Raw genomic sequence first — 18,941 nt, 5'->3', positions numbered from 1 at the left:
ATGGCGATGGCAAAAAACAAAAAGGAAGAAAGAAAGAAGAGACAGGGTCCCTCGGCACATGTGTGGAGAGAGGTAATATGACTTTCGTGCAAATACTGATGTTGTCTTTCTGTTTGCCGAGGTCCTCGCGAGAGGCGCCTGAGCGCAGCCGTGCGTCTGGGTGTGAGGGAGGCGGGCGGAGTGCGGCTGGCGAGGGAAGGCTGATTCGAGGTGGACGATTGTTCTCACGACATTGTGCGAAACCCATTGATTGACAAGACAGGGTTTCCGAGAGAGCACAGAATCAAAAAGGGCGCATTAGACGTTTGTCCGCCATTCATCCATAACAAAAGGCACAAATAGGCTTTCTCAGGAATTGCGTTTGGGAAAATAAAAAATAAAAAATAGCATTGAATTTTAGCTTGATCTGGGGCCCGTTTTGGTCTCAACCTATTAGCCAAAGAAACGCAAAAAAAGAAATGGAAGTGAAAAATCCAATCTACGAAACGATGGTTTAACTGGACCCTACGGCGTCTGCTTTTGGGGCACTAAACCGACTCCGACCACCAATCATGCATGTAAATGTCCAGAATTACCTGTCGCTAACTGCACCCAAGCTAGCCCTAAGAACAGGCGCCATCTGCTAGCTTTTGTTCTCCCCCCCCTTTCTGCTTAATTTTCGGAAGTGTCGTTTTTTTGTTGTCGCACGGTGTCGAAGTGTCCACGTGTGGCCTGGGTTACAGCACAAGGGGGAGCGCTAATGATTGTTCTTAGCGCCCTTAAAGAGGCCGCAGCAGTTTGCCAATATCTGCCCTAACCTTTAGATGATTGCATTTGTTTTTACACAAAGGCTATGGGTGTTCAGCCGATGCTCTAATGTGAAGTGACCTGAATTAGCCAATAAGGGCATGTGTCTACGTCAAGGGTACTTCGAGAGAAATACCTTTTGATGACAAAGACCGATATTGTGTTCCCTGCAGACCACAAGGCCACCCTGTTCCGATGCTTAGTCGGGAGTTCTAGCAATAGAATCACTCTCATGACGAGAGATTTGTCAAGAACTCTCAGACGCGAAGAAAGAAACAACTTTGTAATTCTATTTGTCTGCCTTTTTGATATTATTCGACAGATATCTTTTAAGATGGCACAGGGAATGGAAATGTTGTTTGTTTTGGATGAAAATTGATTCACAAATTGACCTCCACTCGATCATATCAAAACTCTCTTTGCCATGCAGCGTCTTTTAAATTATAGCAGAAATACCCAAATTTAAATGTCTACGCTAATATATTCAGACTTACTGACACGAGTCAACAATCCTGTATAGATAGACTTTCCTTGTCTGTTTGAATTAAATCAGACTTCTATGAACGATTATGTATGAAAATATTTAGTTGCAAATTTATTTCGCTGTGGCTTTGAGCATAACTATGACCCTGAGCAGAAGTGGCATGTACAACTCCATCTGAAACTCCTTCTGCAAACTGAGAGGGAGGATAGATGGGATCTTTAGGAGATTTGAATATCTTTATGCTAAGCTGCAGAGGGAAAGCCTGCGCACTTAGGCTTAGCACTCTCAAGACAGCTACTCCTTGTTAAGCATCGCCTCAGACTCCAGGACTATGAATGGGACCATTACCCCCATCTCTCAGTGCGCACACAGGCACAGCACACGCACATCCTCACATATTTGGGATCTAGTTGAACTAAACTAGTGCATGTAAAGTGTGCGGGTTCCACCAGGGAGAGACAGCGCCGCGCCCCAGGAATGCCACAGCAATCTTCTCCTGCGCTGCCGCTTAGATTGGCTCCACTACAGTTTCTTTACTACATCAGTTCCATCTGCTGATTGAATCAAAGATTCACTCAAGACAAACCCACATCTGTCCAACAATCCAGGTCGGGTCTTAACCCCCTGTTGTTTTCCCCTTTCTACTTGATCCATACAAATAAAAGGCAATTCACCAGGTGCACACTGATTTAACTTAGATGGAATTTACCAGGAATTGTAACAACGTCCAAAACATAGTGCAATATAAAAGAAGACAAGACAGCATGAAGGGTGTTGATTTAAAAGAATATGTGTCTTACATATATTCCCACATGAAGCCCCTTTGATCAAATAAGCCTGCTGTTTCTGAAACAGAAACAAAGCTTTTAGAATAAATCCAGGAGCCCCCTACATGATGTTGAATTTTGGAAGAGCATTAGTCCTATTCAAAGGAAATCACAGCTATGGCAACACAATCCTAGTCCTCATCACGCTGCTCTCTGTAGCCAAGAACTGTCAAATCACAGCTAAGCCGCAGGACTCTTTCACAATAAAGTGTGTATGTGTGTGTACTTGAGGCATTGTCGTGTGCTATGTGATGCACTATGTGTTGCCTACATCTACAGGGATTCTAATCTTTCTTTAGTGTTTGCCCCTACCATTTTCCATGTGCTCTGCCTCACCGACACTGCCATCCGGCGTTGTCCTCTCGTAGCTGTCCTCGGGCAGGGGCAGGGCGCCCAGCCGGGGGCCCGACGAGCTCTTGCTGCTGGGTGTCTCCGACTCATCCAGACCGCTGTCGTAGCAGCTCTGCAGCGATCCCTGCTGGTGAGGATCCTGGGGCTGGCTCACCACCGAGAAGGTCACTCGGCGAAATGGCTACAAGAAAAACCAGACGCCGCGGGTCACGACAGGGATTGTTTGTGTCAGTTTAGAAGATCTGGGATCCTCTGGGTCTTAAAAAACGATTTAGGTGAACATTGAGTTGAGCAGGAAGAGAAATAGGTAAAAAAGACGGGGAAAATTTTGTTGGGAGAATCAGGGAAAGGAATTGTGGGAATAATTTAAGCAAAGCGATCTACACTGTACTTCTGCCATTCAATCTGCTCCATCAAAAAACCCAACACTGACCTGTTTTTTAACCATACAAAAAAGCTCCTAGCTTTATCTCACCCTGAAAACCTTGAATGTGAAAACTAGTAAAAGGGGCACAAGGAGCAAAAGATCTCCTCTTACGAGAGGCCAAGATGCTCGTGGTGATGAAGATCCACATTTATTTGCTTATTCTGCACAAAGAGGACATGGTGAACAAGGCTCTGCTGGAAATCAAATTCACCAAAAGAAAAAGCACAACCATGTGTCCACAAACAAATACGTCAGTCCTCAAAGCCCTGTGGCCACACTCTTCACGTGTTGCCCTCACATAACGGAACACTCGATGATCAAAACTAACTGGGCCATTCTCCTATCAATGGTGGATCTCTTCACCCTCTTTTGACGCTAATGATAGAGAATGGTAGATGATTGGGACAGAGTGAACATGAGGTGAGAAATGGCAGTCCATGCTTGCTCATTACCTGGATAAATAGCATAACAAATGGCAAACGCAGGTCATTAATTTCATACAAACACAATCAGGCATCCTTCCTAGACCTGCAACTCCTCTTCCCTGGGCTGTCCTCCTTGCTTCCTTGCCTCCTTGCACCGTCATCAACATTAGACGCGACACGAGGCCATTACTCAACCATTTCGGGTCCCTCCCTTCCCCTCCTCCTATTTGTTTGGTAATTGTCGCACCTGATCAAGCGCGTTCCCCCTTGCAAGCCCCAATGATAACTTTAATTTGTACATCTGCCCGTAATCAATCTCCAAGCCTCCGCCGTCGGATCAGGGACAGACTGACGTGCTTGTGTTTCGCCAAAGCTTATCTGCTGACAGGTACTAGGTGTGTGGAGTCAGGCATCTTTGGCTGAAAATGATGAACGACGTGAGGGAAAAGTGTGAAGAAACAAATCGACGTCTCAGTTTGGTTATTGTATTGCATTTCTGTTGAAAAGCCATTTCCATGAAGGGGGAAGACGGCTTCGTTGTCTAAATATAGCCTATGCTTTGCACACTCTGCGTTAATTATTAGGCCAAGTGTATTTCAGTGTCATAAAGGAAAAAATATATATAAATATATTTCAATGAAACTCATGGATGGTATTGTGTCTCAGGACTCTTTGAATCACTGACATCAATCTCAGACACTTGTGATGATTAGTTGTCAGTAAAGCCCAGTTAAGGGCAAAATTGCTGAAAAAGTACATTCCACGTGATTAAGCAGATCATCATTTTCAAGCAATATGGGAAAGAAAAAGGATCTCTCTGCTGATGAAAAGCGTGAAATAGTTGAATGCCTTGGTCTAGGTACGAAAACCTTCAATATTTCATGAAAGATTAAGCGTCGTACTGATAAGACATTTGTGGCTGATTCAGACACACACGGGGTTGTGCAGATAAAGGCACAATAAGGAGGGTTTCTTAGATTAAGAGAACAGCTGCTACAAAGCAGCAAACAGGTATTTGAAACTGCTGGTGCCTCTGGAGTCTCCTGAACATCACCATGAATGCTCACGAGCAGAAACAGCTGCACTGGGCCCATGAGTTTGTTTATTTTTTAACGGCACTGAAATACAATTTGAATTAAAATTAACACAGTGTATATAACTGCAAATGTGGATACATTAAAGGGTGTTTATAAATGTTAAAACTAAGTATCATCCCCCCCCCCCCCCATATACTATATACTACTTGTTCAAGCCATGTTCTAATGTGTAGAATGAGCCCAGATCTATTCAACACAACTGTCTCTAAAATCCTGCACTGTCACTCAAAAAGTTGTTACTTCGGGTACAAAGTGCCGTCATGCACGAGCTTCATATGGAAGCTGCATTTACGCATAAGACCTGAGGTGGCAGTAGTGAGTATGAAATGTGTAGAATGAGCCCAGACCTGTTCACCACAACTGCCTCTAAAATCCTGCACTGTCACTCAAAAAGTTGTAATAGAGAACCTGCAGTTATGCGTAAGACCTGAGGTGGCAGTAGTGAGTATAAAAATGACCAACAAGCATCTAGTCCTTTAAAGAACATGTACTGACGTAGTGGATTTTTCTGTGCACTTGCTGAAAGGAGAAAGAAAAAGGCAAACTAATTAATCGTAAATTTACTAAACAAATCCAATGTATCCCAGTCAACAGCTTTTGACAGAAAAGTGAGTCGAAAAATGAATGAGAATGTGTTCTTTTTTTTTTAAAGTTCTGTGTGACAGAGAAAGCGAACAGCAGAACGTGCGCTGAACAGTAATTGGACTAGCACATCTAAATGTTACCTGATGTGTTGCCCCAGGTAGAGTATTGGTTTTTAAGAGGCAATTTATGCACATATTTTATCACCAACAAAAAAAAAAGAAAAATCTTTTAATTCCCCTTTCATATTCTCACTTTTAGGCTTGTACAGAAACAGCTTGCTGGGAAGGGATCACAGCTAAGGCTAGACCTACAACCAGGCTCACTTTGGAAGAAGATTTTCTTTTTGATAAAACAATTTCCCACCAGCCACTGGGAGAAGTGGATTTCTGCCGTGCACAGTGTGAGTGTACGTGTGCGCGTGTTTAGCAAATTAGCATTTATATTTCTACCCGGTTCCTTTTCTCTGGCTGGCTGGCTAACGCGGAAATCTTGGCAATAAATCATGTTTCCATGTAATTACAATCAACACTCAACAAATGAATCAGTATAAATATTCATGCAGATTTCACTTGGAGAGTCAAACATTTGTTGCATAATTAAAAATGGGCATGGAATAAGAATGGGCTCTGTAGGTGTAACAGTGCCTGGAGGAGATGCGAAGATAATAAAGCCTTTTCTTTTCTTTTTTTTTCATCTTCATATTGTGCTTGTTTGTTGTAAATAGTGGATTCACAAGTTACAAAAAAGTAAAAATAAAGCTGAAGCTAAAGACACCTCAGATGCTGTTTGCGAAATTGCAAAAACTGACACATTTTAGCAGCTGTACTCAGATCATAGTGCTAAAAACTTTCCACCACACACTCCTGGGAAATTATTGGAGTAGTTACAATATCTCTCGTTCAAAAACAACTACAAAAAGCAAAGAAATGCTTCAGATTAAGCGGTGTTCCGATATTCCTTCGAAACCACATTTTCTAATAACATAAATTAAACGGCTGTTTGCTAATGAATTGCTGGCGAGACTGCAAAGTAAAGAGAAACAATTGAACGGCCCCTGCACCAAGGGAGAAAATTTAATTCAGGCGAGAGAGCAAAAAGGAATAAGTTAAATGAACAAATAGATTTTATTCACCTGAAATTCCCCCTTATTTTCACTGGAGGCAGAGAGTGAGATGGAGGAGCGAGGGAGCAGGGGGAGAAGAAAAGAAAAAAAAAAGCTAATTTGTTTGCAGACCAGGAATGGAGTTCATGCAGAGATCGCCGGAGGCTTTGGATTAGAATCTGCAGCAAGCGCGGTCTGCGCGGCGACCTTCGCTCCCGCCATTCTGTGTCTTTTAAATAAATCAATGAAGTAAAAAGTCAGTCCTGCTTAGTTAATGTTCTTAATATGTACCGCAGTGTGGCAGGCAAGGGAGGGGAAAGGAATCCTTCAGTGCTCTATGTACATGCAGAAGAAAGACATACGACATTTGAAAAAGACAAACTCTTCTTCAAAAAAGTAGTCATTGTAAAAATAAGTTTAGTTGTAGTTAAGTATTACTGGTACATGGTTGATGCCATGACTTCCTTAAAGGAACAGGCCACCGTTTTTTCCATACTGAGATATGTTCTTACTTGAGCTTAGACGAGTTGATACGTACCTGTCTGGTCTTTGTGTGTGCCCTCAGTCACGCAAAATGAGAAAAGATGTTGCTAGCATTTGGCCTCTCCCAACATATTCCTATGGCTCCAAATGAGGTGAAGTTAGAAGCGACCACGCTCTTCCACGGGCACGCACAAAGACCAGACAGGTAGGCATCAACTCGTCTAAGCTCAGGTAAGAACATATCACAGTATGGAAGAACTGTGTGCCCTCAGTCATGCAAAAAGACCAAAGATGTTGTTAGCATTTGGCCTCTCCCAATGTTTTCCTATGGCTCCAAATGAAGTGAAGTTAGAAGCCACCACCCTCTTCCACGGGCACGCACAAAGACCAGACAGGTAGGCATGAACTCGTCTAAGCTCAGGAAAGACCATAACACAGTATGGAAAAAACGGTGGCCTGTTCCTTTAAAGCCACACTGTGTAAAATTTGACCTAATGAAAAAAAATAAAAATTAAGACTTAAGATTTTCATAATTGAAAAATAATGTGCCTTAGCTGTGAGCGGCACCTCTCCTAAAACATGACTGCAACTTTAAAGTGGGAGTGGGTTTGTCTCCAGCTCGTCTCCATGGAGATGTCGACTAAAGTCAGCAGAATTTGACATTTAAACAGGTTACGTTCTCGTCCAAATCCATTCTTTGATTACACATTTAAAAAATAGTATTTTCTGTGTCGGGCTGGTCATTAGGGACATGTTTTGAATTGATGGCAGCAATAGTCCAAAATGTTACACAGTGTGCCTTTAAGTCACAATTGCTTCCCTGACTCCTACTTCATCACCATGTTATGCTAGTTATGCAACAAACCCCAGGTAACATGGGGTTTGCACTTATATACCGTGATATTTGTCTTATAAGTTGTTATCATGAAAGGTTGCTACACGTTATGTATATATGACGAATAAACCAAACTGCGAAAACGAATATGCTCCAAATCTTCCCATGACTGCCACATCTACTACAAAAATAACAGGACCGCTGTCATTCCAAGTCACATATAGTTGCAGTCCAGCGGCAGAAGTTGCACAGCCTTTTGGCCATTTTTCACTTGAGCATTCCAAAAGCCACTCTGTTTACTGAGCCTGAACTGAGTCCACCTCCTACGTGACCCCGCGCCCTTCTGCTCCGCTCAGCTGTCAATCAATGGCCGCGGAAAACCAGGCCATGAGTGTTAGCAAGCGCACATAAACAAACACATGTCGTGTCGTGACCCCGAGTAGCACTTTTCTATGGAGTCACACACTTGTTTCAAATGGCAAAGCGATCTATGATACCGGACCATGTATCATGCACAATTAAGTGATATGACTATGGGTTTTTACTGTAGTTTACAAATCAGAAGAAAAGGTAGAGCTAAAAAGTCTATATATGACCTGGGAATGAGTGCATGAAAACTTATTTTACTCTACTTCCACTGCTATTCTTTACTGCTACTACAAACACTACTGATACTGCAATTGTAGCATGGCTTTCTACAGGTGTTGAAGTAGTTCCATAGCACTCTCATTCACACTTGAATCGGCTGACTTGCAATCTAAAATGCAACCACCAGATGCCACTAAAATCTCAAGCCACTAAACTGAAAGCAGATGTTTAGCCCTAAAACAGTCAGACTTCTAGCACATCTCCCGGGACATACATATACATAGACACATAGTTCGACCATTCGCAATGCTGTGCCAAAAACAGGCCACGACCCTCATGTATGTCTTTCATTACGAGTTAGCACTAGCCCGCTTTACAGCGACCAGATGCAAGGGGACCCCTTTTTTTTTTTTTCTTCATAGGGTCCAGACAGCCCCGGGGCCTCTTTTTTTTGGGGGGCGTGCCTGTGATCCAAAGCCAACCGGTGACAGCCACGGGTGATTGAGCAAATCCGTCATCCCCCGAAAGCTAACAATGCAAACAGGCCACAGGTTTTGTTGGGATTGCGGCGGAAAAAAGCTTGGCACCGGCCTCTGTCCTGGACACTAAAGGGGAAACACATGGTGCCGCCCGACTCCAGTGAACCCGGGGCCAATAAAAACAGCGCTCTCCGCCACTCACGCCAATAATGTGTGACCTCTTGGATTTGATTTTCATTTCCTCCCTCCAGCCTAACCAAACAATGCAGCGCTTTTCAAAAGGCCCGACATGTTACCTTTTTTTTTTTTTTTTTCGCTTTTATCAAACGATCTTAGATAAATAACACATGTACTATGCAATATAGGTCACTGTCAATCCCATACCTGCCTCCGGAGCCCAACATTTGGAAGCCATCAGCACATATACAGTTACATTGTCAAGGACTGTAGGTTTTTTCCTTCATTCAGACTTTTGGAAAGATTACTAAAGAAGTATCTAAGATCTTTTATGTGCCCAAGAACTGTCACTGCGAGACACCTTGGAGGACGCCTTCCCTCTCCATCCCACTTTTTATTCACTCCATGGTCCTTACAACACTGTCCGAAGGTTAACAGGTATGGCCGGTTCGTGAGATTCCTTTTGCATGTGGGACTTTATTGGCCACGCTACATCAGCCACGCGCACAACGGCGGCTTGTGTTGACACCACAACGCTAACCCTATTTAAAGCTGTTCTGTCTCGGCGCACAGGGCTGGGTTTATAATTAAGCCCACATTCAGCGCAGCCTCCGGACAACGCCGAGGGCAAGAGGGGAACCGACCGAGGTAGGTTAGAACTGCTCGATCTCCTGCTCCGTAAAGTACCTTCGGCGGCCGGGGCGGTGACCCACCACCGTGAACCACAGGAAGCAATTGCGAATGTGGGGGGGGGGGGAAACGGAATGTCGACTGCAAGGGCCAGTGTCTTATTGCAGCCAAGCGAGTGGCAGAGGTAAGACGGATAAGGTGGAGGGGGGTGAAGTATTCGTGAGATGAGAAGGGGTAGACAAAGAGGCCACAGAAGACCGGGGGACAAAAGAGAAGACGAGGATTCGGGGTGACACCTGAGTACGGCGAGGATTTGGCAAAAGCGCCGGGCGGTAATTAAGACGCCGTGCTTCATTTTTAATGGGCTACCAAGACAGTGACCCGTGATACGCCACCTGAGACGCTCACCGAGTGCCAAATCGCTGTGTAGGAACAACAACACCACTTGCTTGGCCACACACCGAAAATTAAACCCAAACGTTCCAATTATTCCGGTTGGTAAAAGTTTAAGCACATTTGTTCACGAAAATTTTAATTGCCTTGAGAACTTTTTTCCCGCGTTCGCCTTGGGAATTAGTTTGTTTGTTTGTTTGTTTCGGTTTGGATTTTGCCTTATTAAAAATACATATTCGGTCCTAACCCTTGGCTGAACTTTCCACCCCATGTTCTTGATCTCGCACTCAACATAACAAAGCGCAATCCAGACTCGTTTTTTTTTCATTTACGAAACGTGATTGGGATGATAACTGAGACAAATGTCCTCAAGGCGCGAGCGTCTGACTGGAAAATCGATAGGAAAGTGATCCGGTTGGATTCAAGTTCTGTTTGGGTGCCGCTGTTTACCATGTTGCCGGCTTAGCTAACAGGGCGCCGCTGCCTCTTTGCGAGCCCTCGATAATCTAAAACAAAAGGTATCTGGGGCCAAGAGCTCGGGCGTCTCTACAGGTGCGCTAAGCCCCGTGAGCGACCGAGGGGGAATTTCGATGAGAGTTTGTTTTTTGTTTTTTTTCTCTTTCTTTTTCTTTTTTGGCTCGGGTCAAGTTAAGTTGTTGGCGGCGGCGTTTGTTAGCGCACTCGCCTGTAGAGTCTTAGGTATCATGTCTTAGCCTGACTGATAGCTTTGGCCCTGTCAAGCTCCGCTGCTTCCTCCGCACGTTCCGTCTTCTTTAAGCTTCAAACCCCTCTCCGCGCATTCCTCCCAGGTCAGTCTTTCACGGACAAAGAAAGACTTTCCAAAGAAAAGAAAAGAAAAGAAGGCACCTCAAAAGGACGAAGGGAAAACAAAGTTGAGATAAAAGGGGCTTAGAGATTCCGCGCATTATCGGCAGAGTCAACAAAAGATGCATGGGGCATTTTACCCCCACTTGTTCTAGTCTGCCACGCTTGACTAATGTTATTTTTCATATCCTTTTAGCCCAGAAGGTACAGCCTCACCTTTTGTGCGGATATATCGAAGTCTACACAGAAAGGGCTGAATACGTAAAGCATTGTAGATACAGGTGTAACAGGCCAAATTAACCCCTGCCCAGATTAAGGTATATTATGGCCCAGGCTAAACTATACCCGGGGGTATAAAATAGCCTAGGCTAGACTACACCCCCCTGGGCCAGAATAAAAAGTTTGACATTGATTTGACTTTTGAAATGTGAAAATTGGTAATAACATAATATAGGCCTAGCTATTAATATTGCATCACATGTCAACTTTGTACGCCTTGAATTACAATAATAACTATAAGCCATTGAAAGTGCAAATCCTCCGTTTGATGACGCTTCACGCGCTTTTATTGACGACGCTAGCTAGTGATCTTCCCTCGATGAACGGCGCTAACCAATGGCCGCTGGCTGCTCTGCTTTATGCCCACAACACTAGAGGCCGCCATTGCTCCCCCATTGCTGTAGTACCTCCATATCGCCGCTAGTCTCCCATTGGAAAGCATTGGACTTTAGACACGTTAAAAACAACTTTAAAGCCTGGTCCCAATTTTTTTGGAACTACTATAGAGCTAGATATTCCTCCTGTGATAGCGCTGGGTTAGTTACAATTAAACCAGGCTGGTTTTCATAAGAAGAATTTTAGAAATCTCGTACTTCATGAGGGTCGGACTGTTAGCAATGGAGCTGCGCGAGCTACACGTCACTCAAGGGCCGAGTCTACAATGAAAATCCCGCCCTTATGCCCTTTTTAGGAACATGCTTCGTTAGAGCAGGGGAGGGGGAGTCTGTAAATCCGCTATGAATTCCCCCACGAGCGTGGTCATTATGGTAAACGGGGAGGAGTGAGGAGAAGCTGTCCATTTATATATACAGTCCATGGCGCTAACTGACTTAAGTGTAAGTAAAATACAATTTTAAAACTCTAAAACACAAGCTTTTTTTAAAATCTAAGAATGACTTAGCAAAAACAGATATGTGCTATTCAAAACAATCAGGTGACATTTGTGATAAGGCCCAGTGAAAGTGTAATTGCCCAAAGACATAACAACAGCCTGTACCTGCAGGAGCATGGAGCACGGTTAAAGGACAACCCACTCTATCACCCTAAACTACTGTATAATTCTTGCTATATCACTTAACTGTTATCATTGGGGGTATAATCTGGCCTGGGGGGGGGGGGGTATGAAATAGCCTGGGCTATAATATAGGCCTAGGCCCCTTTAACCCCAGGTATAGTCCAAATCGGGGGTATACTCTGGCCTGTTACACCGGTTCTTTGTAATGTGATTAAAACACACAAATGATCTTTGACAACAACAAAGAGCGCTTCACAATCATTCACTCCATTACTCAGCGCTCTCCAATGTGTCAGGTTTTACCAGACTCATCGCGCACGGTTTTTGATTTATACGGGAATCGCACAAGGTCATACAAGCCACACGGGCCCAACTGTCCATAATAGCGCATTTAAACGCCTTTTAAAAAATACCTTTATTACCCGAGGTGCCGGCATTATGAGCAACGCGGCGCTGCCTTGTTAAGAGTTGATGATGCTATTAGCGCTCTCTGGTCAATTTGAAAATCGCTTGCTTGTATGTTTTTTTTTTTTTTCTTTTCTTTTCTCACACTCACACTTTCCCCCGTTTGTTCCCCCGCAACATGGCAATCAATTAAATATCCTTTGTTGCCCTCGCTGCGTAAAGCCTCCGTTGTGTGCTTGTAAAGCGCTCTCCGACCAGACCGCAGAGAAACCAAAACACAGACTCCGGCTAAGTGTCTCGCAAAATTGCAGGGTCGAGCCGTGAAAAGTTATTGCCAAACCAAAAAAAAAAAAAAAAAAAGGGGCAGGAAAAGTCCTCCCCGCCTCTCTCCGAAAAACTCCAGAGAGGCAAATTGTACGTATTTGCCGGTACATTGGGATACTTTTGGATAGAGAGGAAGAGGGGGGGGGAAAAAACAAAAAAACTAAAGTGAAGTAGAGGCAAAGTAATAGCCCTTGAAAAAGAGGGAATCTGATGATGAGGGAATCAAGAAGAAAAACAACAAAAAAAGGGTTGATCATTGGGTTGCTCGGTCCATTTTCCTCGCATCCCGCTTTTTTCTTTCTCCCCGGTGTCTTTTTGGAGGCGCGCCACGGATAGCACTTTCCTATTAGCATGCGCCACATGAATGCAGCCGGAGCGACGGACCCTCAGGAAGAAATAAAAGCGGGAGAGAGAGAGAAAAGAGGGTAAAAAAAAAAAAAAAAGATCACATAGTTACTTTTCCCTTTTTTTTCCTTAAGTCGGGCTAAACTTTTAATTGCTCTTCAAGTGGCGGATTAGGCCACTGGTGTAACAGAGATACTATTCTGCGGGGGGACGCATTCTGAACATCCTTGCGAGCTAAGTCCGACCTTTGACCCGCTCTGAATGGCAAAGGAGAAGTGCCTCGTTTCGTTATTTTTGTGTCTTTGATAGAGTCGGGGTGGGGGGGGTGCTGAGTGACAGTGGATTAGTTTCAAGCCGACAAATAACACCCTTTTGTGGGATTTCTGCTGGCCCAGAAGAACACTAGCCCTCGTGTCATGTAACTGATAGCAATGAGGCTGAAAGGGACATCGAAATGGCTTCATAATTCATAAAGGGGGTCTTGTCGTCTGCCAAAAAGATTCTTTTTTTTTATTTCTTTTTTTTTATTTCATGCCGGGGGACAGTTTGGTGCAACATCCGCCGCCGTCAATCGCGAATTGTGTTACATCCTCTCATTGTGAATGGATAGGGCCTTCTCTGGTGTCGGCCATGTTAGAGCCGCCGATGCTGCTGCTGCTGCTGCTGCTAACAGAAGTGCAGGCAGACGACTTGGGGGATAAGTGTCAGCCTAAACCCTGACCTGGGTGTTGCTTACACGCCGTCTGCCGGCACATCTTCCGATCACGTTTCCCGCTTTTTTTACCCCCCCTTTTCTGAACATGTACAGTGACGGCTGAATGGCACCGCGCAACCGTCACCCTCCCTGCTTGTCCACCCATGCGAGACCCCGCCCTTGTCTGTACGTGTCATCCCTCGCCATCGGAATTAGGCTTTGGCTCGGAGTAGGTTGCCACAAGTGGGGGATCCCGTCACATCTCTGGCAACGCTGCCTGCTGCTGTCAGGTGGTGACCGGGCCGCGAGTGTATTTTTCCTAGGATAGCTGGTAGATCAACCAGTCACCAAGTCATGAGAGTGAAACGTCACACATATATCAACCAACCAGCTTAACCCTGACCCTGCCCTAGCCACTAACCTTAAAGGGATGTTTCAGGATTTTTGACATAGGGCCTCATTTCCTAGTTATCCAGAGTGTTGTTGATTTCTAGAGATATTTTTTTCTTAAATTCATGCAGTTCTTATACTGGAAGAGCTTAGTGGCGCTAGGCTAGCACGTCTCTATGGTATCAGCTAGCCTGCATTCAAAACAGTCTGACCCGCTCCACAGTGCACCTGAGGCTAATCACTTACAACACCAGACAAACGATGTAAATGTCTGTGTTAATAGAATCATTCGAACTGTTTTGCATTTATATTTGAGCAGCATCTGCTTCGTGGTTGCATAAGCTACGCAGCGGCGGAGTGATCTGCTAGAAAATAGTCCCTCAAAATGGGGTAATTCATGTGATGCAATGTCAGTTATATTGCAAACACGATTCTATGGACACAGACATTTATATTGTTAGTCTGGCGTTATAAGTGATTTGCCTCAGGCGCACTGTGGAGCGGGTCAGACTGTTTTTAATGTAGGCTAGCTGATACCATAGAAATGTGCTAGCCTAGCGCCACGAAGCTCTTCAAACATAAGAACTGCATTAACTACAAAAAAAAATATCTCCAGAAATCAGCAACGCTTAAATTAGTCTCTGATTGGATGATGAATGTCCACCGTTTACCAGCTATCCTAGGAAAAATATTTTTGCGACCGGGCCTAAGGGTTAGCGCTAACACTGTAGCTCCTCCTGCAGGTTCAAATGTCAGCGGCAAAAGAGACATGACACGGCTCCAGCGATTCCGGCAGTTTGGCGGAGAAAGGCTTGGTTGGTTGTTTGGCTGCCTGAAACAATCTCATCGCACAAAGGGGGAGAAGTGATCGCTTTGGCATGACAGATTAAGAAATAAGAAGAATGCGCCAAGAATGTGATAGATCAAGATTTGGGTGTCATATTTTCCAAATTCCGCCTTTTGAAAAATGGGCTGTGCATACGACAAATAAAGTCCAATCTCGCTCCTGCTACCTGCATCAAACAATCACACTCAGCTATAGGGGGGGGGGGGGGGGGGGGAACAGCGCGATAGCATCTGCCGGACGTCGGATTTGGATCGGGGGGATGGCATAAAAGCGAAAAAGGGCCACGATAAGGAGGGAACGAGCCAGTGCGCAATGGCTTTAATAAGGCTGATAAATGATTCTTTATTTACCATCCCGAGTCAGCGATGACAGATAACCCGCATTTAGGGGATCAAGGCTGCCATCCAAACAAAAAAAAAAGCGAGGAGGCAGGAGACAGATCGGAGGGGGTTGGAGGTTAGAGAGCATATCCAGCTTACCCGCTAATGAGCCGTTCTATTTGGAGATGATGGCACGGGCACGTATCATTCATGTGGGATAAGTAGTCTGCCCCCTCCGTGCATGGGCGTGTGTACGGGTGTTCTACAGTGCCATTTGCAAGGGGGGGGGAACCACTAGGGGGAGCCCTCCCTGAGCTCACCCCGCAACAGGCTGAAACGGATGCCAAGTGTCTTCAGACATACAGGTCCCACACGCCACCTGTTACTGGCATCATTAGACAATTACGCTGGCAATTATTACAAATGAGTAATTAAACACTATTGTAAGAATAAAGAGAGTGACAGCGAGGAGGGGGGGGGGGGGGTGTAGCGGAGGAGGGCGGGAAGAGGGCCCAAGGCTAGTGAAAGGGATGATTAAGAAGCGAGAGAGGAATAGCAAGTGGGGATGAAAGACATGGCAGCGACATGCCGCGATTGTGCTGGAACGAACCTCGACCTGTACTTGTCATTCAAAAAATGGGGGGGGAAAAAAGCGATAATTTGCTTGGATTGTAATAGATTTGTCCAAGAATGACAAATATGCAAATCATACTTCCTTGGACATCATCATTTTTTTGGCATCCGAGCAGCTTAGGAAGCGGAGTTGCAGATTGTAGAATAATGTGCTCGAGCTGTTATTTTTGTTGCTACGTTGAGCCCGTTTTGCCTTTCACCCAGACGGGCTTCATCAGCAACTAATGATCTCTCGACAGCAGTAGTTCTAGTAGGTTTTTTTTTTTTCAGTTCTAGGTGTAAAGGTATTAGAATATTTCTCTAAGTGCGTAGTTAAGGGGTGTCCAAACTTTTTTTCACTATGCTCAGTGTTTCCTACAGATTTCAAGGGGCACCAGTCCCCTTGAGAGAGAGAGAGTGCCCCCATTGGGGGGGCCCGGGGGGGCCATCCCCCCTGAGATTTTTTTTTAAATTGAGATGTGTTTTCCTGCATTCTGGTGCATTTCAAGCATTAAATAAAATTATTAAGCTGCTATTAAAATAATTTCTGGTTAATACACACAGGGTACAGCTTTTTTTTTAGTACTAAACTAATGTATTAGTGGGAAATCCTGATGCTTTATCAATTGAACATGCTTAAAGTACACAGCTTTCTATTAATGGATTTTAATCTACGCAGAAACGGGGAGAACATGCAAACTCCACACAGAAAGGCCCCGGGACCTTCTAGCTGTGAGGCGTGAGCGCTAACCACTGCGCCACCCAAGTTGTACCAAGCAGAAACAGTATTGCAAGTCAATTTGTGCGGTTAGGGTTACTGTAGTCATATTAGTTGCATATTGCAACTAACATGCACAGCCCCATATTAGTTGCAAAGTTATTCTGCTTCCCCGTCTCTGCCTTTTCCCGCGGTTATGCAATGGCGTGAACTCTGAAATATGTAAATTGCCACACAGGCTCATAAAACGCTTGCTTAAACATCTCTCCGACCACAAACTTGGCATCAAAGGTAAGCCCCATTTAGCCCTGTCATGTTGCCACATCTCTATCCTCGTCCATCACCTCCGCCCCAAGACCTTATCTCCACAACTTCTCTCTCCTTTTTCCCCAGTCTGCGTCATCCTCGAGACCTCCCTTCACTCGGCTCGCTATCTTTGGGGAGATCACGGAAGGTCAAACCGCCCTGACGTTTGATGGATGAAAATGGAATTAAGATGAAAGCGCACTTTCAGATAATGAAGATGTGCAGCGGGAGATTAGGGGAGCCCGGTAGAGGCTGCGGAGGTGCCGACCAAATTAATATTAAAATTTATGTGCGTTTGGCTCCAACCCAGACAATCCCCATGTGTTCCTCGCCGAGGGGGGGCGGGGGGGGGGGGGGGGGGTTGGGGTTCCAAAGTAGAAAACATAACAAAAATTCTAATTTGGTTTCAGGGGGGGAGCAGCGAAAATGTGTTTCTGCCTTTTTTTTTGACAGTTCTCATTTTGTCTGATGTTGGGAATACAAAGTGATTTACAATGCTGCCATTCAGGGAAGCGGGAGCGAATTGCGGCGGGGAATAGCGAACATGTGTACAACAGAGCTCATATGTGTGATGTCTCCGGGGTGGGGGGGGGGCACGTCCGGACACTTGCTGTGCGCGGAACGGAAGCCCCGTTTGCATAGCGCCACATGCCCCATTCTGCGTATTTGCATTTTCGCTTTGAAAGGCATACGATCCTGCTTTGCACACAGGCCGACGCATGCGACAATGCAATCTCGGCATCTCAGCACTTTTTTTTTTTCCAAAAGGAGGCAGGATCAGCGCGTGCCAAGGATAGATAGGCAAGGCGGATAAGGACCCTTGCCTTGCCGAGCTTCAAAGGCACTGTCTATCACATCTTGCATCGCCGCACGATAGAACTGATACGCGCTAATCCGTATGTAAAATAGATCTCTCCTACCAAGCCACTTCTCTTGAGTACACTTCGCTCAAAAGCCTCGCCTATTCTTTTTTTTGTTCGTCTGGGCAGAAAGATGAGCCGAGTGCTGACCCCCAGACAGAGCCGTTTTTTCCTATAGGCAAACTATGCAAGTTGCGTAGGGCCCCCGCAGCCGCAAGGGCCCCGCATCTCAGTCAACCTACGGTGCCGTTACACTGATTAATCACGGCGGTGTTACGGGCATATTTTATCTCAAAGATGAGTTGGATCCACATGGTTCTCATACACACAGTTACTTACAGTAACTCTGGTTCTCTGAATGTGCACAGTCTAAAGCGAGCTGGGCTACTCACAGGCTAATTCTCACTGGTCAGACAGAAGTAACCATCAGGTGCAGGTTCCAGTTAGTTCTAAATCAGCGGTTCCCAAACTGTGGGTCAGGGACCAGAGGTGAGAGAAGGTTAGGTTAGGTTCATTTATTTGTACCCGTGGGTAAATTCGTCTTGCAATTCTGAGAACTAGTCAACACATTAAAACACATTATACAAAGATAAAACATCACACATATTTAAATATAAAGCTTGTAAGTGCTCCAGATACTAACAGGATGTGCCTTTGGTACACATACAACTGAATTTTAAGCCACTGGACAGTAACTGTGGTAAAAAGCCGTGTCAGGGGCAATTTGATCGCGACTTGTTCATAAAGGAAAGGGCAGCGGGAACAAAAGTTTCCTTAAAATGGTTTGTGTGGCTTATTGGCATCAAAAACCGACGCCCAGACGGAAGCAATCGGAAACTCTGAATGCAAAGGATGCTCAGTGTCTTTGACGATGCTTCGTGCCGTCCTCTCTAACTGTCTGTCATGCAGAAAGTCCAAACTGGTCTGAGACTGGCCAATGACTTTACTTGACCAGCTGATTCAAGGCGTTTTTGTTTCTAACAGAAGAGCTCCCGTACCAGGCGACCAGGCAAAAAGTTAGGGTCACTTCAATGAATGCCCGATAAAAAAAGTGTCATCACAGCTTTTTCTACATGAAAGAAGGACAGTTTCCGAAGACAATACAGTCGTTGGTGACCCTTTTTACAAACAACAGCACAGTTTTCATTAAAATTCAGAATGTGACCATTTGCCATTTTAAAAAGTTGGGAAATAGACTAGTAGTAGTCCTCAATCCCTGTCTCACAGTGGCTTAGTGGTTAGCGGTTCTCACACAGACACACGACTGCACAGTGGAACCGTTTTGACCGTAAATAGATTCGCTCTTCGTCAAACAACCATGCTGTAGGGCCC

The 18,941-nt window shown here is 45.0% G+C and overlaps 1 protein-coding gene across 1 annotated transcript in view; it reads right to left on the bottom strand.

Moving 5' to 3' along the window:
* The window catches only part of pcdh7b (protocadherin 7b), a 181,135-nt gene that overhangs the window by 85,824 nt on the left and 76,370 nt on the right, over nt 1-18,941 (bottom strand). Inside the window, 2 exon segments of the mRNA XM_079579828.1 lie at nt 2,410-2,499; nt 2,501-2,629. Coding sequence (XP_079435954.1) covers nt 2,410-2,499; nt 2,501-2,629 — 219 coding nt within the window.

Source organism: Gobius niger (assembly GCF_951799975.1).
Source record: "Gobius niger genome assembly, chromosome: 21".
NCBI lineage: Eukaryota > Metazoa > Chordata > Actinopteri > Gobiiformes > Gobiidae > Gobius > Gobius niger.
Note: the sequence above shows the minus strand (reverse complement) of the source record. Positions and strands in the feature narration are given on the sequence as shown.